The 22,279-nt window shown below is 50.8% G+C and overlaps 1 protein-coding gene and 1 long non-coding RNA gene across 4 annotated transcripts in view; both read left to right on the top strand.

Moving 5' to 3' along the window:
• LOC116455708 (opioid-binding protein/cell adhesion molecule homolog) overlaps positions 1-22,068 on the top strand; it is a 294,183-nt gene extending 272,115 nt beyond the window's left edge. For 2 of the 3 annotated variants that reach the window (XM_032133914.1, XM_032133916.1), the window contains 5 exons: positions 8,417-8,542; positions 8,822-8,968; positions 9,046-9,166; positions 9,593-9,744; positions 19,186-22,068. In XM_032133914.1, coding sequence (XP_031989805.1) covers positions 8,417-8,542; positions 8,822-8,968; positions 9,046-9,166; positions 9,593-9,744; positions 19,186-19,286 — 647 coding nt within the window. In that variant the 3' untranslated portion in view covers positions 19,287-22,068. The remainder of the gene's footprint in view (positions 1-8,416; positions 8,543-8,821; positions 8,969-9,045; positions 9,167-9,592; positions 9,745-19,185) is intronic. The other variant, XM_032133915.1, reaches the window with a different exon arrangement.
• Positions 9,751-13,964, top strand: LOC116455720. The gene is made up of 2 exons (XR_004244456.1): positions 9,751-10,138; positions 13,582-13,964. It is a non-coding gene; the product is annotated as an uncharacterized LOC116455720 (long non-coding RNA).
• Positions 22,069-22,279: the final 211 nt, after the last annotated feature.

Genomic DNA, 22,279 nt, shown 5'->3' with positions numbered 1-22,279 from the left:
TCTCGGAATACAATAAAGCGTGTATAAAACCAGGACCTAATCTTTCCTTTAATTTCAAACAGCTGATGGGTATTGATTTTGCAATGAGCAAATCTGAAAACTTCTCAGCCTCGCCATGTCTCCGAGAAGCCCCCAACAGAGTTATGCATGTATTTATGTACCCTTCTCATTGGCAGGAGGCAGGGGTTGATTGTGGTCACCTATCCAACAGGTTTTCCTGCCTGGTGGCTGTGGGAGTGTGTTGGGAAACCTTGGATTGTGTGCACCAGGCTGTGGGGAAGAAGGGGAGTGTTCACCTCGGGAAGAGGGGAGTGGAGATCACTGGAAGCATCCCTCCATCCCCTTTTTCGGAGCTGTCCCTCTCCCCCTTTTGAGTTGTATGCGAGCTGTCCATCTGTGAGCTTTAATCTGTTTATCCTGTCTGCTCTCTAATCGTGCTAATCCATCCAGTCAACACCGGTGAAGTATCTGAGTGCTTTGCACCTAATGAAGTCAGGTGAATGACGGCGATGCTCAGCACCCGCCACCCTCACCCCTTTTTCAGGGTGATGCAGGCACTTGCCAGGCTTGGGCAGGTGAAGGTGAGAGAGAGTTTGTGTCCAGAGTGACTGTCCGGTGGTGAGGCATTCCTAACTGTGCTGGGGAAAGTTTTTTTCCTGGTGTGAACAAGTCCTGTTGAATTGCTCCCACCGCAGCGATGACTCTGGTTCTCAGCAGTGTCGCTTCTCCACAGCTGGAGGGAAGCCTGAGAGGAACTGGGGGTGCAGGCACAGGTCAAGTGGTCTGTGCTGAGCAGAGTCTGTACTTCCCTTCCAATCTGTTCAGCTCAAACCACACGGTTTGCCTAAGCTGGGTTGCTGAGAAAATCCATCTGTAGGTGCCTTTGATGGTGGTGATGAGAGAGGCAAATCCTCCTGTGCTCTGTTCCTGGTCCAGCCTGAGGAAGAGAAGGTTGTATGGAGCCTTCCAGTATCTGAAGGAGCCTAAAAGGAAGTCGGAGAGGGACCCTTCATCAGGAGCTGTAGTTAAAAGGAGTAATGGGTTCAAACTGAAAGGGGAAATTTAGGCTTGATGTAAAGAAGAAATTCCTCCCTGTGAGGGTGCTGAGGGCCTGGCACAGGGTGCCCAGAGAAGATGTGGATGCCTCATCCCTGGAAGTGTTCAAGGTCAGGTTGGATAGGGTTTGGAGCAACCTGGCCTAGTGGAAGGTGTCCCTGCCCATGGCAGGGTGTTGGAACAAGATGAGCTTTAAGGTCACTTCTAACCCAAGCCATTCTACCATTCAGCTCCACTGCAGTTCCTTGGTGGCTAAATTGTGGTTTCTGTGATGGTGAATCACAGTCCTTAGCTCAGAGCTGAAAGGAAAGGAGGGATTTTCCAAAGATGGATTTTGTTCTGGCTCTTACTGCAAGCAGAGCACACACTTTACAGGGATGGGAGCAAAGCCCTGTTTCTGGCCTCGGAAATGAAGTTTAGGTCTGTCCTCTGTTTGTTGCCCTCACTGTGCCAGCGGGATGACAAACAAGCAGTAATGACCAGTTAGCAGCTATATTCAAGTCAATTAATTTCTATTTGTATTTTGCAAAACTATAAGTTGGCCGGAGAGAGTATTGATTCTTTGTTCCCGTGTTCATTTGGGTTTTAATTGTGCTACTGCAGGGCCTGGCCTTCCCTCCCAGCAACCCAGCAATAAATCTGCCAGGGAATCGCCGTCAACAGTAAATGTGTCTCTTAGTAGCACTATTAATATGTCTCTTGCATTGGTTCATTGCAAGAGCTGTTAACAGGGTTTATAAGAGCGTAGATGGCAGGAAGCCAGAGGGTTTTTTTTGTCTCCCTTTTCCTCTTTTTGTCAGGAGCTGCCTCGTGATGAAGGGATGGATGCTTTCAGAGACATGCATGATGCTTTTGGCACGCTGGTGTGTTCTGGGGAGAATTTGGGATGCAGAGAGAACAGGCATTTAAGCTCATATAAGTAGGAGATGAACCACCTCATCCTCCTCTTGTCATAAAGGCTGGAGTGGAGCTGAAGGGGGGTGGACCTTGGTGAGCCCTCCTGCCTCTCTGGGGTGAGCACTGTGAAGGCCACTTCTCAAAAGGGGGAGAGGGAGTGGGAGTGAGAGCTCCTGGGAGGTGCAGGCTTGCAAGGAGGATCTGGGAGACCTTAATGGCATCGTGCTGCAGGATGGTTTTGGTGTGAGGAGTGTGTTAGACTGTAGGCAGGATGCAGCCCTGCCTTCATGGCTTGTGCTGCTTCAGGGTGTACTTCAGTCTGAAACGTGGAGCTCAGGGTCAGTGTTTTGGTGGAGGCTGTGAGCTTGGGATCCCATCTGGTGGAGATTTTGGTGGTAAACCTTGGTACTGGGCCATCCTTACCTAACAGATGGATTTGGTATTCCTCAGGTGTCCTCTGTTTCTGATTCATTTAGAGAACCCTTCCCTGTACTGCCTAATCCTACTCGCCACAGATTTTCACTGAAGCCTGTCCCAGCGGTTGGCATTGTTACTGTTGTTTCTGGTTGGCAAAATCCATTTCCCATCTTGGTGTTCGCTGCTTTCCTTGTCCAGGTTTGGAAGGACCATGGCCTTCATTTACAGGGTGTGGTTGCATGGTGTGTTATTCAAATGCACCTAAGGATGCTGTCCTGGAGCTGGTCCTGTGTCTCACCCACTGCCTCTCAAAGCAGACCTAGCTTCTCAGTGAGTGTTTCAAAACCAAACAGAGTCTTTTATTTTTCCCTCGTGATAACAACTGGCTCCTTAAGGCTTTCAAATGGCCACCCCTCCCCCACAAGCCATCCCCATTGAGATCTTTTTCTTCAAAGGGAAAAGACTGGATGAAAAGGAGCAACCAGGCCCCTATCTCAACCTTCCTTTCTCCCTGAAGAGGCAGAGGATGGGCAGGAGAGTGAAAATGGCCAAATGTAGGCGATGCAGGGGCAATGTGGCAGTGAATTCAAAGCCAAAGCAGCCCATCGAAAATCTGGAAGGAATAGCAAAGATTGAAGAAGGAAGCAACTGGAAGGGGAATAAAAACAAAAAAAAAAGGATGAGAAGAAAAGCCCAGAGACCCTGAAACAAAGGAAAGAGAGAAGGAAATGTGTGCACACAGAAAAGCACCAGAGCATCAAAAGGGCAGGAGGCAGCAAAGGGGAGAAATGAAAGAGTAATGAAGGAGTGAGGGCAGGGAGAGGGGGAAGGTCTGGAAGGAGGAAGAGTTGGACTGGCAGGCAGAAAACAGCACACACCGCCCAGACAGGAGCAACCGCTGTCCCTAAAGTGCCTGCCATGATGTGCTGCCCCGAAATCCGGATGGGAAAATGGGAAAGGGACAGGATGGGGTACACCCAGACAGCATCCTCAGGCTCCCATTCTCAAAGCTGCTTGAAATTGGTGAAAAGGAGCCATCAGGATGTGCCACAGGGACCAGCAGCATCAGATGATTAATTACTGCAAAAAAACAAAACTGGGGAAGAGGAGGAAGAACTGGTGAAGTTGTTTCCCCATTATACTTCCAAACAGAAAGAACGTTTTAGCTTGCGCACAAATAGCTCCCTGGGAAGCACTCTCACTTCCTAATTGTTCATAAATTTACTGACAGGTGGTTACACAGTAGGTATAACACTGTGAGTTTCAGTTTTTATTGCTTTCCCTGTCTCAGTGTGAAAACTTGGAGGAAAAGGATGCGCTGCGAGCAGTCGGGTGAGTCCGCCTGGCAAAGGGTGCTCGGTGCCTCTATTTCATTTTTGACGTGTTCCATCCCATAAAAGGATGCCACAGAGAGTGTTTTACTGGGGGAAGGCTGTGAAAAGAGGGTGTTCAAGACACAGCAAAGGGAAAGGGAAAATATTCCCAAAATGCAGTGCCTGTAGAAAAAGTGAGGCCATGACACGCCGCTCGCTTGGCAGGGAAATTTGACAAAAATCATTTTGTAGACCAAACTGTAGCTTTTAGAAGTGTTTAATCCATTATCTCAATAAAATCACCTCTGATGAGCCTCTCAGACTGGGCTGCCACCAGGAAGGTTAGATCAGAGATGATCGTCATCGCTGCTGAGAAGCCACCGATGTCACCTCGTTGCCCCAGTCACCTCCCCCGTGGGAACACTGAGGTGCATTTGCGCTGGGTTACTCTGTGTGTCCTTGCAGGTGTCTCCTGCACCCCAAAAGCAGTGAGCTGGAGAGAGGGAAAACATCCATTTCCATCTGCCAGCCAGGAGCTGGCTCTCAGGGGCCCTGTTTAAGGACATCAGCCCCAAACAGGATCTGTTCTAGGGAAGGTCTCGTATTGCTGATGCCTTCAGCAGACACACACGGACTGGAGGAGGCCCCGGTGCCACCCCGCTGTGCTTCTCATCAGCAAAGGAGATGGAAAGCACAGGCAAAATGTGAGCTTTCAGCATATTTGCCTCCTTTGTGCTGACTTTCTGTACGTTAATGAGACCTTGCACGGTGACACCTCTGACAGCCCCATCCTGCCTGTGCCGGGGAGGCTTGTGCAGAGCTGGAGATGCCTGGGGCTATAGGCAGCTGGGGTGCTGTGAAGGGAGGCAGTGTCATCTCCTGCAGGCATCCGGCCCCTGCTAGGGTGACAGTCCCCCTCCCTGCCGGTGACAGCATCACCTGTCACAGGACACAGCTGGACACTGCAGCTGGAGAGCTGAGGGAGCTGCATGAACACTGCACCTCCCCAAAATCGGAGGTATGTGAGAGGGGATGGAAAGCAAGGTGCCAGGGCAGCACCACAACGTTCTGTAGGTGTGACGGTGTCCAGGGAGGCTTCAGAACTCTGAAGATGAGCTGTCCCTCTCTACTGTCCCTATGGGGACCTGTCCCCCAAGTCAAGGTGGACAAGTGGCTGTTGCCTGGTGGTTTGAGGAGCCCAGAGGTATCCATCCCTCATCTCCCCTTACCAGCAGTGTAGGAAGAGGTCTCTTTTAATGGATTAGGAGCTAATGATGTGGAGGAGGGACATCAGTTGCGTGTGTCAGCTGCAGTGCTCATGCAGGCTCTCTGCTCCGAGGCGTGCAGCAGTAATGATCTGGCAGCTAAAAATAATCCAGGGCCATGGCAGCGAGTGCCTCCGGTAGGGATCGGCGCTCTGGAGCGGCCGGGGGATGAGTCAGCCTGCACGCGGTCATGTGCGTCAGCGGTGTGTGTAGTCACTGATCACGCAGCGATTCCCGAGGTGCTGTTTCTTCCCGCACGGTTTAGTAGGGAAGGGGCGTCCCCACCGGCAGTGACCATCCCTCCTCACGCTTGAGTGTCCAGTAGTGGCTCACCAGGTTCGAGCTTTCCCTTTGCTTTTGTTCCCAGATGGGACAACAAGTGCAAAGCCATCACTGGTGCCCAGAGCGGACGGTGGGATGGAGCATACTGGGGAGAGTCCCACAGATACCCCGAGTATTGCACGTAGCATCACAGAACACGGTAGCGTCACCAAGGTGTGATCCACGGCCAGCCCCACAGGGCCCAGTCTGGGAAGGGAGGGCAGGGATGGCACCTCACAGTTCCCATGGGTGGTGGCAGACACCGGCATGAGCCCAGACCCCACGGAGAGCGTGGATGGGCTCATCAGGCGGTTCAGGTCTCGAGTGGTAAAGGAAGGAGATAAATCACGGGCTTATTGTTATTGAATTTAGTGGCATCGCTTTCACATTCAATTTCTCTCGCCAGCTTTCCGAACAAACAAGAAATTACAGTGCAAATGTATTTTTTGGCTTACCAAACCTTATACATTAACTTCCCTGTGATTAATATTACGCAGGGTTGACGAAATCCTCTGTGCGCTGCTCGTCGCTCCGGTGAGACCGCACCGCTCGTCGCTTCCCCAGGATTTATTCTGTATTCAATTTGCTTGTAGTTGTAGACTTCTACGAGGAAGGACTATGGATAAAAGGGGATAGAGATGGTGTTCTGCCCTATTTTTCTGACTGCAGCTGTGTAGGGCAGAGGGAGAGAACTGTAGAGAACCAGAGGTAATTCAGGGAAAGGATGCTGTCACCAGGTAAAGGACTAGGAACAACACCTGCAGTCATGCTGGAGGGCCACAAGGCATTAGCAGGGCTGCCTGACCTTGGAGGGGGGGACCAAGAGGGATCTATGGGGCATGGGAGAGCCTTTGGACTCCACGCCCAGCACTGATCCCAAGCTGTCACCACCTTGAGACACGGCAGCTTTGGTGGGTTGTCCTTGTCAGGGCAGCCATGCCTTGGCCATCCCTGTCCCATGATATTGACAGGGCGTGGCTGCAGGTTGGTTTTATCCACACAGTCATGTTTGTCACCAAACTCGCCCTTCCTGCATCCCTAAGCGGCCCCAGTTTCCACCCACTCCTCCCATAGGATTAAATCCTCCCATGGCAAAGCCAGTGTGTCCTTGAGACGCCATCCTTGACAGCCCAGTCAGTGGGATCTATAAAAATGTAATCAAGGTCCTTCGATGTCCTTCTCCAAGTCCTGGTAACCTCGTAGGCAACGATCGCAGTCACGGGTATCGAGCTGCCCAGTGGGGTCCCTGTGCTGTCCATGGGTGTCCCTCCACTGCCCTGCCAGCTCACAGGGACATCCCTGATTGGATTAGGGCAGGCAGTGGAAGCACAGCTGTGCTTCCTGGCCTCTGGATGTTCGGGAAATGCAGTTCCTCACTGTGAGACCTGCTGGCATGTCTGTGTCAGCATCCTTTGCTAAGGGAAGGGCTTTCAGGCTGATGTGTGGTTTTGTGTGGCTTGGGGTTTTCCGAATGGGAGCACTGGGGCTGTAGTGGTTATGAGTAGTGGTAATTTTTTCCACTGGAATGGAAGTGTTTCTGTGCCCAGGAGAGGGACAGGCTCACATCTGTGCGCAGAGCACCAGTTTCTGCATCTCAATTTGTACTTGTGGTTTGGGACTCAGGGGACAGGAAAGGGATGTCAGCCTTGAACTGGAGGTGGCTGGGAGGGTGAAGATAGAACTACGACCATAATTCTGCTGATGCTCTGCATCACACACCATTGCTCTAGTCCAGCTCCACAGCACCTGTAGGCAAGAGCACGCAAGGAGGAGACAGCCTGCCATCTGGAGCAGGGGTGGCATCCCAAGGTCTCAGCATCCACTAATGATGCTGCTGTCATCTCAGACCAAAGCTGCTCACGAGGAGGGCTGGTTTGCAAGCTCATGAGCAGATGAACAATGCCCAGTTGTGGGAAGCCTTGTCCTGGATGTTCCAGTAGTTTTCAGATGTTCCTGGTACCAGTTTGAGGTGCTGTTATTGGAGGGGAGAGGTGCAAGGACTCTGGTAATAGGGGTTGGTGTCATCTTGTCTGAGTGAGGAAGGGCCATTCGCAGCCTTCCTGCAGCTCATTGTGGCTGCTCTGTCGGAGTTGGCCGGCTCTGCTCCGAGCGTTAACTACATTTTCTAGCAGTTGCCGGCACACACTTTTCATTTTTGGATTGCTGCTTTCCCCTGAAGGACTCAGACAATCTCCCCCTGCTGTAACAGACTGTACTTCTATATTAATGTGTCAAGTTGCTGGGAAATTTACTGCTTTGCAGAACCCATAGGGCTGCAGAGCCTGCGCCGCATCTTTGCCATGGCTCCATCCTGCTGTGCCGCCTCTGCCGCGCCAGCAGGGAGGAGAACCTCCCTGGGGGGTGTGAGAAGAGCTTCCTCGGGGGTGTGAGCAGTGCCAGGCAGCCACACTTTCCCTTGCAGGCAGTGCTGGTGTTGGCCACAGGGGTTTTCAGGTGATTATCCTTGAATCCCAGCACTGTGGGAGAGCCCTGGGTACAAGTATTGGGCATCTGATGCCACTTGACCTGAAGTCTCAGCATGTTGTGTGCTTGGGGAGGGGGCACAGGGCATCCTTTCTGGCATTGTAGGTTGGTGTTTTGTTTGGGGAGGGTTGTTAAATACAGCCTCATCTACTCCCTAGGGCGCAGACCCTTTAGGGGCTTATGTCCGACAGCCCAGAGCGCCAGGAAGCGGCATTGGCAAGCGAGCTTTAATTGCTTTTTGCCGTGGCTGGGGATATTTATGGGTACAGAGATTGCCAAGTTATTTATTAGATGGAGTATCTGGGGATAGAGTAATATAAATCACCCTGGCCGGTATTGAAGGAGCAGACGCTCAGTAATTTAAACAGCTTTAATAAATATGCTAAAATATGAGCCTTGTCGCAGGCCATAACGAGAGCTGGTTATCGGGGTCTTGGCCACGGAGCAGGGGCTGGCACAGTGAGTGGACCCCTCCATGCCCCGTATCCATGGTTGGCTCCAGTCCAAGATACTGGTTTGGAGACATGGAATTGGTGACTGGACAGGGCAATGGAGTGGACACCAGCGTCACGTGATGCGACAAGTCTCATGGCTGGGGCCTCCCAGTAGGGCCTGGCAAGCTGGTGTGTTGATGGTGTCTTTGGTGGCCTTTATGTCTTGTAGTGCCCCCCCAGATTGTCAACATCTCGTCGGACATCACCGTGAACGAGGGCAGCAGCGTGACCCTCATGTGCCTGGCCTTTGGGAGACCGGAGCCCACCGTCACGTGGCGGCACCTCTCCGGGAAAGGTGAGCCTTTGCTTGGTGGATGAACCTCCTGGGTCTGAGGAGGCGTTGTCCTGGTCTGTATGGGATGGATGGATGTCCCCCTAGAGGCAGTCAGGGTGGCATTAAGGTGACTCACAGTCAGGGGTGCTGACCTGTTGGTGTGCCCTGGGACAGGGCTGAGGATGCTTGTCAAGGGCTGTCTCAAGCTTCCTGGGTGGAAGATATGTCAGACGCGTTAGGGCAGGGGCACAGGGGAGTTCCTGGTGTGGGTGTCCATGGGTGACGGTACCACACGTTCAGTACATCCCCCAGGGCAGACCTTTGTGAGTGAGGACGAGTACCTGGAGATCACAGGCATCACACGGGAGCAGTCTGGGGAGTACGAGTGCAGCGCCGTCAACGACGTGGCCGTCCCGGATGTGCGGAAAGTCAAAGTTACTGTCAACTGTGAGTGCAAGGGATGGGGGAATGGTGCTGGGGTGGCTGCACAGGGCCCAGTGTGACGCAGCACAACGTCTCCACAGACCCGCCATTCATCTCCAACGCCAAGAACACGGGCGCCTCGGTGGGCCAGAAGGGCATCCTGCAGTGCGAGGCTTCGGCCGTCCCCGTGGCAGAGTTTCAGTGGTTCAAGGAGGACACCAGGTGAGGGGCTGCAGAGGCGGTGGAGGATGGGGGGGCAGCTGCAGCCTTGGGGTGACGAGGTGAGGAGGCAGAGGGGGGTGACAGTGCCTGAGGGTATTATGTGGAAGAAGGCTTTTGGTGGGTGCTCAACTAAGGGCTAAGAACTCCTTTTGGTGGGTGCTCAACTAAGGGCTGAGGAAATCCCAGAGTTGTTTCTCCCGGGGGTGGTGGCTGTGGGACACGTGGATCAGGCTGGGTTATGGGATGGAGAATGGGATGAAGAGTTTGTCTTCAAAACTGGGATGCGCAAGTCCAGTGGGGGAACATGAGGGTGTATACTGGTGTTGGCTGGTGTGGAGCAAAGGAGTGCTCAGGGAGGGAGGGACAAGATACATCCCAGAGCCCCAGCCCTGTTCTCCCAGCACCGCTACCCGCATTTCTCCACAGGTTAGCGAACGGGCTGGAGGGTGTGCGGATCGAGAGCAAGGGCCGCCTGTCCACGCTGACCTTCTTCAACGTCTCGGAGAAGGACTACGGCAACTACACGTGCGTGGCCACGAACAAGCTGGGCAACACCAACGCCAGCATCATCCTCTATGGTAGGTGCCGGTTTTTTGCAGTAAGGTGAGGTGACAAAGAGGAATATGAGAAGGAGGGTGAAGAGGAGGCATTTGGAGAGGAAGAGGATGAAGAGGAGGAGGAGGATGAAGAGGAGTTTGAAGAGCACAGTGAAGAGGAGGAGGAGGAGGATGAAGAGAAAGAGGCTGGCAGACGGCCAGTGGTGGAGCAATGGAGCAGAGCTGGCCGTATTTGGTGTTCCTGGTCCATCGAGGTGCCAAACAGCACAAACCCCGAGCAGTGAGGTCCTGCCAGAGGATGCTCAGAGGATGAGATCTGTATCAGCCCGACAGTGGGTGCACAGCACAGTTGGCCAACAGCTGGTTGAGCCCTGGTGTTGCTGGAGCACAGGGGTGAGGAGGGAGCCTGGCACAGGTGAGAATGCGCTCCGGGTGCATGGTGTGGGGTTTTCCCTTGTTTGCTACTGGCAGGACTGCCAGCAGGGATCACATTATGCTGGCAATAGCAGGACGGGTGACATTCAGGTCACCAGGGCAGGAAGGTGCTTGAGGAATGGTGTCATCAAGGACAGCTGTCACTGAGGAAGGTGCTGTGTACCTGTGGCCTGTCCCTTTGGCGTTCTGACAAGCTGAGAGGGCTGTCATGGTCCAAGGACAGCAGGAGCCTGCCTTTCCCCAGCAGGGCTCCAGTAGGAGGGAGAGGATGGAAGTCAGGCAGCAGGCTCAAGGAGACGTTGAGAGGGAGAAGAGTTTCCACACCAGTTTGGACTTTGGCAGCATCAGGGTGGAAAATGGGAGCCTTGCACTGTGGTGGGGGCCTGGGGGGTGCTTGGTGATTTGGGGTGATGGGAGGGGCACATCTTTGTCTTTGGTTGTGGGGCTGGCTGGCCCATTCAGGTGTTTTCGGCTCCACTCTCTTCTGTTGGGCTCTGTAGGGTTGTGTTTGTGTCCGGTGAGTGCCAGTCTGTGGTGTTTGGGTAGGGGCTGGTCCAGGCCTTTCTATTCTAACCAGTTCTCCTCTGCCCTGGCCTGATTTCTTCTCTTTGGGTCAAAGCTTTGGGTTTTGCTCCCTCTCCACTGTTCTGTTCTCTCGTGTTTTACCTTTTTGGTGAAGAAATCTTTCCCAATATCCAGTATAATGCAGTATTGTATAATAGACAATATATAATACAAATATAATATGGAATAGATTATTAATAATATATCAATAACATAAGTATATAGATATGACAATATATTATTCATAAATTACATTTAATAGTGTCTTGTTGACTTATATCATTATATATATATATAGTTATATATACATATATTGTTATAATATATATATTGTTCCTTATTATGTATTATGTATTATACTCACCGTATATAAATTATAATATATCTAATATACATCATTAGTTTTTATACAGTACAATATATAACTTACAATGTATATGAGGTATTATATATATATATAAATGGTTTAGTGGTTTAGGGATTACTGTGGCAGTGCTGCATTGATGGTTGGATTTGATGCTCTTAAACGTCTCTTCCAATCCTGATGATTCTATGACTCTATAAAGTAAATATTATATTTATGATATTTAGTATATAAGTAAGTACATTAATTTTTCAATCCAGTTTTCCCAATATTAATTTTTTTCCATTTCCCTGTCCTGCTGGCACTCTTACACTTGCTCTCTCTCTGATGTGAGACAAAATAACATCACCTAAGTCTTTCTTTTTTCCATGACTTGAAACCAGACTAAAGAAAAATTTCAGTGCAGGTGACTCCCTCTATTCAGAAGGGCCCTGGATTAGGGATTTTTGATTTTGTTCCATGCTATGGATACGTGCAGCTATCTCATGGTTATCTTTTATTTGACATCATCTGTTTCCAGGCATTTTTCCTTCTCTCAGCAGTTAATGTTGTTCTTTACACACCCCTCCCGTGACAGCACAGCAATCCTCTCACACCAGTTATTAATTGATGCCAACATGCAGAGAAAACAAAATTTCACCTTGTTTTAATAAATTAATCCCCCAGATCCAGCAGGCTGAAGTGAAGTACATTGGAGGTGATTCCACAGCTGGCAAAGCAGGGATATTAAAAATCAAACATCCATAAAAAGTGAGACCTAGGAGCCCAATCCTGTGGCCAAGTTTAACAAACTCTCCCTGCCTTGTAGCAACTCCATTACTGTTAGTAATGGTCTGGTCAGTGGAATACTAATATTCCTCTAATCCTTGTTTTATATAAAAAGGAAGATTAGGAAAATATTTACTATTGAGACAGCAAGAAAAAGGCTTAGTAAGGAAAAGTAAAAAACTTAAAATGTTGCATTTGTTTTCATGTGGGTATTTACCTGCACCAACACTGAAGCTTAAATTTGTCTTTGAAGGGATATTGGCACATCCTTTGAATATTGCTGAACACTCTGAACACCTAAAGCTATTTTAATTTCATAACTTTTAATGGAGAAAAAGGCAAACATTCATATTCTATTCCCCCCTCCCCCCCTTTTTCAAGTGTGTATTGAGTGGAACACACTGGAGCAGTGAGGAGCAGGCCATGGAGTGGGCTCAGGAAGGAATTTAAGCAGGTGGGATTCCATCCCTCCTCAAGGATTGCGCTTTTTTCATTTTGTGAACGTGTTGTGAAATTCAACAGCTTGTCAGTCAAAACTGCAGCTTCTTGGAAACACAGGGGAGAGCGGAAAAGATGGGCTCTGTGGAGAGCTTCTATTTGGGTACGTGCGTGGTGTTTCTTGGACAGTCTCTACCAGCCTTTGCCAAAGGGGAGAGCAGCACAAGTGGTTGGAAATCTGCTGATTTTTTTATTTAAAAATTTCGTGTCTGGGTTCACTTTTTGATGAGAACATTGCATATTGTACTTGCTATTTATATCTAGAGATAGGGGGAAAAAAATCACCCAAACCTGGATCTTTACATCTCTTTTAAGTGCAGCGTGTTCCTCAGTCAACAAGAGAAATTCCCCCAAGCCCCAAACCAAACTGGGAGCTCTGGGACCTTTTATTGGCCCTTTCCATTGAAGAGCTATTGGAATAAAGAGAGATGTAGACATTTTATAAAAGATGCCATCTGCATTTTTCTGATGTTCAGGGTCTCATTTCTAGTATGTAATCTCTGTGATTGATGATTGGGTGAGTTAACTGAATGTAAGTTAAAATACCAAGTGTTAGATGTGATTTAAACCAATTATTCTATGGAGAGATAAAATCTTTTCATGCTTTATTGTGCACTCTCTTAAGAATCAGCAGCTTCAGACTAAATACATAAAAGCAAGGGAAAGCAATTATGTCTTTAAGAATAAGAGCTCTGATTCAATATTTAAAGACTGCTTGACTTAAAACACTTAAAACACAAGTCATAGACTCACAGAATGGTTTGGCCTGGAAGGGACCTTAAAGCTCATCCAGTTGCACCCGCGGCCATGGGCAGGGACACCTCCCACTATCCCAGGTTGCTCCAAGCTGTGTCCAACCTGGCCTTGGGCACTTCCAGGGATCCAGGGGCAGCCACAGCTGCTCTGGGCACCCTGTGCCAGGGACTCACTGTAAATTATTTGAGTTTTGCAAAAAGAGAATCAATGCAAAATGTATGCCAAAAAAAAAAAAAAGAGGCAAGAAATAGCATGTTTGCCCCATTGCTGTGCAGTGTCTGTGATTTCAGTGATTTTCTGTGTTTATTTGTGCACACAAACCAGTAATCTGACAAACCTAGGAGATACTACGAGTGGAAATTAGTAAGGAGAGGAGAAGGAGGCAGTGCTGTATTCAGGGAATATAAATCTGAACCAGGTCTTTTGTACAGGAGAGAAAGTAATTACCCCACATCTATTTTTGTGCATTACAGGAACTTCGAAGGGCAGGTGAATCTGTCCAAATGCTCTTTTGTGTCTGCCACCGGCACTGCTTTTCAGGTCAAGGGAGCAGCTCACACCTCATTTCATCATTCTGCAAGTTCCCACCTGCCATTATTAATACCCCACAAAAAGTCTGAGATATGTAAGCTCTGAAGTTGCTGCCAAAGAGTTCTGGGAATTGCAATCCTCAGCGTTCTTGTGCTTCAGGAATCTGTTGGTTGGCAGCTCAGGACTCGGTGGTCACACCTTGCTGTGCCATGGCGCCACAGCCAGCCCGGCTGGAAGCAGTGGAGGGGACAGAACACTGTTGGGTGGGGAATTACAAAGGCTTCCATTCTCTCTGGTCAACAATAAAATGATATTTTCCTGTTAATTGAGTGGATTATGCTGTGTGGATGTTCTGGGTGGGAGCAGGGCAGATGTCCAGCAGGTGGCTGGTGCTGGGGGATGGCTGTGCTGGTGCTCGGGGCCTTGTGGCTCTGGGTTGAGCCATCCCTCCCCTCAGCATCTTCTGCTCCAAGCACCCCTCAGGAAATGGCAACTCTCCTCTGGAGCCAGGCTGGGAGAGCTGGGAGTGGTCACCTGGAGGAGAGAAGGCTCCAGGGACATCTTAGAGCCCCTTCCAGGGCCTAAAGGGGCTCCAAGAGAGCTGGAGAGGGCTAAATCTTCAGATTAAATTATGTCATTGGGGTAATTTGAGGCCAGCTAATCATCATTTGCAGTTACTGTAAGCCATTTGGGTTACCTGGGGTCAAAGTCACTCTCTATAGAGTAGGACATGGTTCCTTTAGGTCTTTGGGTCAATCAATTAACATTTGTAGGTCTTTGAGGGTTACTAGAGGTCAAATATGTTCTATGCAGAGCACTTTGAGGTTACTATAGGTCATTACTGGAGGGCAACCAGTTACTGTTTGGAGTTACTATAGGTCATTGGGGTTACTAGAGGTCATTGGAGGTTACTAGAGGTCAAACACTCTCTGCAGAGCACTTTGGGGGTTACTATGGGTCATTGGGGTTACTTGAGGTCAACCAATTACTATTTGGGGTTACTCTAGGTCATTTGGGTTATTAGAGGTCAAACATATTCTGTGCAGAGCACTTTGGGGTTACTATAGGTCATTACTGGAGGTCAACCGGTTACTATTTGGGGTTATTAGAGGTCATTGGGGTTACTAGAGGTCAAACTTGTTCAGTGCAGAGCACTTTGGGGGTTACTTGAGGTCAATCAGTTACTACTTGGGGTTACTAGAGGTCACTGGGGTTACTAGAGGTCAAACATGTTCTGTGCCGAGCACTTTGAGGTTACTATAGGTCATTACTTGAGAGCAACCAGTTACTATTTGGGGTTACTATAGGTCATTGGAGGTTACATGAGGTCAACCAGTGGCTTATCGGGGTTATTAGAGGTCATTGGGGTTACTAGAGGTCAAACTTGTGCAGTGCCGAGCACTTTGAGTTTATTTGAGGTCATTACTTCAGAACAACTGGTTATGATTTGGGGTTACTATAGGTCATTGGGGTTACTAGAGGTCATTGGGGTTACTAGAGGTCAAACTTGCTCTGTGCAGAGCACTTTGGGGGTTACTATAGGTCATTGGGGGTTACTTGAGGCCAACCAGTGGCTTATCGGGGTTACTCTAGGTCATTGGGGTTACTATAAGTCAAACTTGCTCTGTGCAGAGCACTTTGGGGTTACTATAGGTCATTACTGGGAGGCAACCAGTTACGATTTGGGGTTACTATAGGTCATTGGGGTTACTAGCGGTCAAACGTGTTCAGTGCAGAGCACTTTGAGGTTACTCGAGATCATTACTTGAGAGCAACCAGTTATAATTTGGGGTTACAATAGGTCATTGGGGGTTACTAGAGGTCAACCAGTGGCTTTTTGGGGTTACTATAGGTCATTGGGGTTACTATAGGTCATTGAGGTTACTAGAGGTCAAACTTGCTCTGTGCAGAGCACTTTGAGGTTACTTGAGGTCATTATTTGAGGTCAACCAGTTAAGATTTGGGGTTACTATAGGTCATTGGGGGTTACTTGAGGTCAACCAGTGGCTTATTGGGGTTACTATAGGTCATTGGGGTTATTAGAGGTCAAACTTGTTCTGTGCAGAGCACTTTGAGGTTACTTGAGGTCAACTAGCTAATTTTTGGGGTGACTATAGGTCATTGGGGTTACTTGTGGTCAAACTCTCTACAGAGCACTTTGGGGTGACGATAGGTCATTGGGGTTCCTTTAAGTCAGCCAATTAACAGGGGATTACTTGAGGTCACATTCCATCTCTTGTGACCATGCTGGACGACATTGAGTTCAACCATTTTTTTTGTGCCACTGTTTGAGGTCACCACCTCCAGCGGTGAGACCAGCGCTTGAACCTGCTTTTGTGTCCCTGTCACGACTCCTCCTGTTCTGTTCCGCAGCAAGGAACCCCCGTGTGCTATCTCTGTGGCATGCCAGGCTGCCATGGTGCCACTGTGGCGTCAATCCCGCCCTCACCCCAGCTTGCCCAGTGACTTCGAGTTCCCTTGTCACCACGTGTTGCTCATGACAGGCTCTGGCCCCTAGCCCCTGCCCTGGCTGTGCCTCCCAATTCCATCCTGCCAATGTCCTGTGAGCACCTGCACCTCTTGGCCTGGCTGCACATGAGCTCCTCCTGCATTCAGCTTTATGGGAAGAAGATGTAGATCCCGAGGATCTAGAGCAGAGCAAAGCTCTCCAGCTCCATCTCTTCTGGCTGGTACCTGTCAATCTCTGTGTCCCTCTGTCCATACTGACCTTTAGCTTCTGCAGCAGCAGATTTGGTGAGATGTGTCAAAGATAGATAGCCACACAGTTTGAAACCTTAGACCAGGCTTTATTAGACAATCATTAACATCACATGTCACTCAGGGTTAGGCTTTAATCATCATCAATACACAGGTAAATAATTAGTCCTTAATAAACTTGGCCTAAATTAGCTGTGAGTCTCAAACAGGAGTGCTGGTATGAGGGGGCAGAGGTTGTGCCATGGCAGCTTTAAGGTCTCAAAAGCTAAGGTTGCCTCATGGGGAAGGAAGGAAATAGCCAGGAGAGGAAGAACATAGTCATAAAGGTGGACACAAAATAAACCAAGAAGGAAACTACAAGCAAGCAATAATAAATAACTACAATAATAAGCTGAGTAGGGGCAGCCAGAGCCCCAGTGCACTCACACCTCAATGCCCAGGCACTGGGATTTGAGCAAAGCAGAGCCAAAATATTTGCTGGGATGCCAGGGCTAGGGAGCCTCAGTTGAGTTCTCTCCCTGTCCTGGTGGGAGCTGTTCTTTTCCCCTAGGGAGTGACAGTTCAGAGAACACACAGGAGTCACAGGCAGCCTGTGATGAAATGAGCCATCTGCCCTGATTTCATGATCGTATCTAATTACTACTTTATTCTGTCCCTGTAGCTTTATGCTTGTCTCTTCTGTAGACTATCTTTACAATCTTTACAAGGCCAAGCTGTCTGATACCAGAATACATTCTTCCACAGAAAAGAATTAAGAATAAATTTAAGAGAAAATACTTGTTTTATTTTTTCTAGTAACGACCCAGCACTTTGAGTTTTATTTCCTCTCTGTATTAGGTGACTTATCTGTTTGGGAACTCTCCAACTCAACCACAGTGCAGTTGCTTTAGGATAGATTATGAAATTTCTAAAAGTGTCATTAAATCAAAGCCAATAACCAGTGCAGAACTGTGAACTAGAAAACAGTGATAAGAATTAGTCACACATTAAAATCCACCATCTATAGATAGAGATGCCAGAGAAAGGCACTGATTTAGCAGTGCTTGGGCAGGTGTAAATACATAAAAGGTTAAGGCTAATCAACATTTAGTTTCAAATCTGCAGAAATTTTCACTATTTTTATAGTTTTTGGATGATGTGCTGAGCAGCTGCCATTGGTTTGAGGGGTCAAAACCAAAGAATAGGGAGCAGTAACAGGTCTGAGAGAAAACCAGTCTCAGAAGCCCTTTCCATTCTACCTGTCAAGGCTCTACCTGCCCCTAACAAATGCCTGTGGGTTTCCACCTTTCACATCACAAGGTCTATTCAGCGAGGAAATGTCTGATTACAGCGTAGCAGTTTTACCCCTCTTGGATGATCATGTGCTCTTGTAATCAATTTTGTTTGAGCATGGGCATGACACAGCTTCTCGCTCATCACTCAATCTTCCCATCATTTCCTTCACCTTCTGGCAGTGCTTGGATTTAACATCTCAGGCTCTCCTTTGCCTCTTCCTGAATTAAGATAAATGTTCACAAAAAATCAGTAGAGAAAAAGACAAGGAATAACACCATCCTGAGGAAATTAATGTAACTGGATACGATTTCATAGAATCACAGAATGATTTGGGTTGGAAGGGGCTACAGAAAAGCTGGGGAAGCACTTTTGATAAGGGCATGGACTTAAGGGGGGATGGATTTAAACTGAAGGAGGATGAGTTTAGATTAGATACTGGGAAAAAAATTCTTCACTTGAGAGTGGTGAGGCCCTGGCATAAGTTGCTCAGAGAAGCTGTGGCTACCCCATCCCTGGAAGTGTTCCAGGCCAGGTTGGATGGGATTGGAAGCAACCTGGGATAGTGGGAGGTGTCCCTGCCCATGCCAGGGGGTGGAATGGGATGGGCTTTAAGATCCCTTTCAACCCAAACCATTCTGGAATTCTGTGATGAACCCGTTCCAGGTGACTGACTGCAGGCCTGAGAGCATATTCACAAATGCCTCAGAATCCCGTTAACTTCACACTTGTCCATGCCCTTTTTGATGCTAAGGCAGCTGAGCACTTACTTCTCTATTTCTTCCCTTTCAGAACTTTAGTTATGGGACTCAGACCTGCAGCTTCCCCAAATGCTTCTCCATGGCCACAGGGAGTGTGGGCAGACCCATGAGCAGAGCATGTTGTGTCTGTCTCTGCTTCCCTCACTCTGCCCAGCTGTCTCATCCCATCCTGACTGGCCTCCTGTGCACCCTGAAGCCCAAACAACAACCCGAGCACCATAAAAAGCAACAAATCTCCTCTCCAGCTGTGTACCCAGATGACCAGCCTCCTCCCTGCCTGACCTGCCTGCCAAGAACCCCCAGTGACCCCAAAATGCTCCTGCATACCTGAGAATCCACATCTCCACGATGCCATTTCCTGAGTCGACGATCATTTGTTACCAGTCACAAGTTGTGCCACTCTGGAGCACCAAGGTCTCTGGTCCCCAGTGGCTCTCATGTGGTGGTTTCCATCAGGACTCTCCAAGGAGGGCAACTTCCAAGCATGGTGGGGCTGGACTGACACCTGCCCAGGGCATCCTCCTCCTCCTCAGACAAGGACTGTGCCTCCTCTAAGTGTTCCTCAAGCTCTTTGCCTGCCTCCTTATCTCCTCCTCAACACTGATAATGCTCTCCAAATGATGGACAAACCCACCACGCCTCCAAGGGGGAACACAACACCCCAGTCAGCTGAGGGGTGGGATGTGAAGGGGAACTGCAAAGACAAAGGGGAGGTGGGTTCCCTTCACTCTATCACATCATCTCAGCTCTGGAACTAACGCTGTCCTTTGTTTTTCTCTTCTCTCCTCCAAACAGGGCCTGGAGCGGTGCACGACGGTGGCAACGCGGCGTCCCGGGTGGCTTCTGGCCTCTGCCTCTGGGCCACCCTCCTCGCTCGCCTCCTCCTCGACTTTTGATAAGGGAGCGGAGGGTCCCGGGAGGCCTCGCCGCACCTCTCCCCCGCCGCGGGCTCGGCCGCCGCGCCGCCCGGGGACTCCTCTCCGTCGGACGGGCAATGCACCGGAGGACGGGCGGCGGTGCCGAGCGTCCGAGGATGGCCCCGTCTCCCACGTGCCGGGATCGTTCTCGCCGCCGGTTACGCTGTACAGACCCCACCACGTGCCACCAGACTGTCACCCGCCACCATCGCCCCGGGGGTGTGGCCCGGCACGGACGGTGCCCCCTGAGGCTGCCTCATCTCCAACGCTGGGGGCACGGAGCCGTCGGGCCGGGTGCTGCCCAGAGCCTTCACCGGGATGCCCATCTCGTCGTCTCACTAAGCCGCCTATGCCCAAAAAGACCCCAAGGTTGAAGCCTCTTGGCTCTGCCTTCAGCCCTCTTGGTCCTGAATGTCAGTTCTCGTCGCCAAAGCTCCTCCCTAAGCACCCCGATGTCGCCAGCCCCCCCTCACCTGCCTCTGCTCCTGACAGGATGCTCGCTGGCCCTTTCGGAGAGGGTCACCCGACACAACCTGTTGTCCTTCAAGGGTCACGCACTTCCCACTGCTCTTTATTCCAGCTGACATCGTACCCCTGTGCTTCCCACTAAAACCCCCTCACCTTCCTGAGGACACGAGGCTGCTCTCCCAGGAATGTGAGCCCTGGGGACTGCCACCAGCCCTCCTAGGGACTAGAGTCTTCTTGCTGCATCGGACAGCCAGGCCCTCACTCTTTGCTCCGGATCCCAGCCCACTCTGCTGCTGCCCCCCCGACGGCAGGGGCTGCCCCATGGCTCTCACCTTGATGCTCCGCCAGCACTTTTTGGGGAGGTTTCTCTGGGCTTGTTTTCCAAGCACTTTCCAACCTGTACATCAAAAGCACAGCACCACCAGCGCAGGGCAGAGGCTCTGAACGACAGAGCGAAACACCAGCTGACAAGGCGCTTTTGCTACAGTTCTGACGCTCATGACTGTCTGTATCTCTGCCCCTCTGAGGGCCCTGAGCTGCAATGTTCTCACTCTGCCTTGTCTCACGCCCACCACGTGCCCCTGCCTGAGGAAAGTCTGATGTGTCTGACCGTGTGGAGGAGGCCTGGGCTCTGTCGGTTTGCTGTGCTGGCACAGCAGGGACAAGGACGGCTCCAATGCTCCCTGCTGCAAATTGCCTGAGACACCAAAACAGACACACCCAGACTCTGCCCTCTGCCTCTTCCAGCCACCCTGGGAGCTACCACCCATGGTGGCGGTAGCCATGTCATCTCCCTGCATATGGAATTGTGCTCCTGATGGCCTCGTGCACCATGGACGCCCTTGCCTGGTACATTGTGGCAGCCCTGAGCCTTCTTGGCACTCCATGGCCACCCAGGAATGCTTTGGGGCCACAGTCTGGGGATGGACACTCCCATCCTGCTCCTGAAACGTCACACATGGCACCGGACCCTACTGCTGCGACAGGGAGACTCGACAACAGCCAGGCACCGAGCAAGCACACAGAGCGTCCCCTGTCCTGACCCGGCGCCTCCCCGGGCCTTGTTCCTTCCTTCTCCCTCCATAAGTGATATGACTTAAGAACAACGGCCACACACATGCTGTCTTCCCCATGCAAATTCTGCTGCTGCCCAAACCTGCTTTCTGTGGCTACAAAGCAGCTGGGGTGCCAGCCCTCAGCACACAAGATGGAAAAAACCACCCCGGGCCAGAGGCCATGATGGGCCACCACCCTGTCTTCTATGCAGCTGTGCCTGTCCTCATCCCTGTTCTCAATGGGTGCCCAGGACCTGCTACAAAATCTCAAGGGATGCTCCTGCCCCCACATCCTGGATGTTCAACATGTGCCATGGCTGATTGACAAAAAACGCCTGACCCCAGGCGGGGCTGCCCCAGTGCTGGCCTGAGGCGCTGGCTTACCTGGTGGACGGGGATCCGGCACTGACTGGGTGAGTCCGCGTCCTGCGGTCCCTGCGGTGCTGCTCTGCTTCTCCACTGGCATCCAAGAAAGGTGGCACTGTCAGCGATCTGGGTCCTCTTCCAGGGCCCCGGTCATGTTTATCGAGTGGGGATGGTACTGTCTTCAGCCAGCACGGTGACACGCACATCCTCCCCCACATGCCTGCTCCAAAAGTACCCTGGGTGCAGGAGACACCTTGCCCTGATGCCTTTACTGGTGTGCACTGCCCCACAACAGCTCCCCGCTGCCACCCCGTGCCCTTTCCTTGGTCAGCCCCAAATTTCTGTCCCCACAGCAGAAATGCTGCAGAATCACAGGGCCAGAGGCCATGGCATATCAGAGAGTGGCAGAGACGAGACGCCACGACGCACACTGAGGCTGGCGGGCCTGGCGCCAGGGCTGCCCCCATCCCATCCTTCTCCCTGGGTCGGGTGGGCTCCCCTGTCCCCTGCCGGGACGGCATTCAACTTTCTCGTGCCATGTAACGTGCCATTGTGAGGAACGTGTTGGCTGTCTGAGGCCGGCCCCGCCACGGCTCTGCCGGGTGGCAGACCCATTTGTGACCACTGCTCTCCATGTTTAGATGCCCAGGGGGTGGCCGGGCACCCAGGGCGGGGGCAGCGTGGCTCTCGGGTCTCTTGCTGACGGCCGTGATGGCCGGTCTTGAGTTTCTGTCGATCATTGTATTCCAAGGGTGGCTATACTACCTGAGATTTGTGCATGTTACATTGTAGTTGTAACCTTTTCTAATTCGGCAAGAATAAGAGATGGTTGTGATTGTGCAGTGTATCAATAAAGTTTGACGAACTTTGTACCTTCGGGGCTTTGCTTCATGGGCCCCACGCACCCCAGGGAAGGGATGCGGGGCTGGGCACCTGCTGAGCTGAGCTGGGAGGGCTCCCGCGTGCCTGGGACCCCTGCCGCTCCTGTGGTCTCACCCAGCACTTGGTTGGACCCTCTTTTGATTGTCCCCTGCAACAGTGATGCTTCAAGCCCCACAGCTGGGGGCCTGCTGCTGTTTGGGC

The sequence above is a fragment of the Corvus moneduloides genome, chromosome 25 (genome assembly GCF_009650955.1).
Source record: "Corvus moneduloides isolate bCorMon1 chromosome 25, bCorMon1.pri, whole genome shotgun sequence".
Lineage (NCBI taxonomy): Eukaryota > Metazoa > Chordata > Aves > Passeriformes > Corvidae > Corvus > Corvus moneduloides.
The sequence above is the reverse complement of the archived record's forward strand: the minus strand, read 5'-3'. Positions and strand labels throughout refer to the sequence as shown.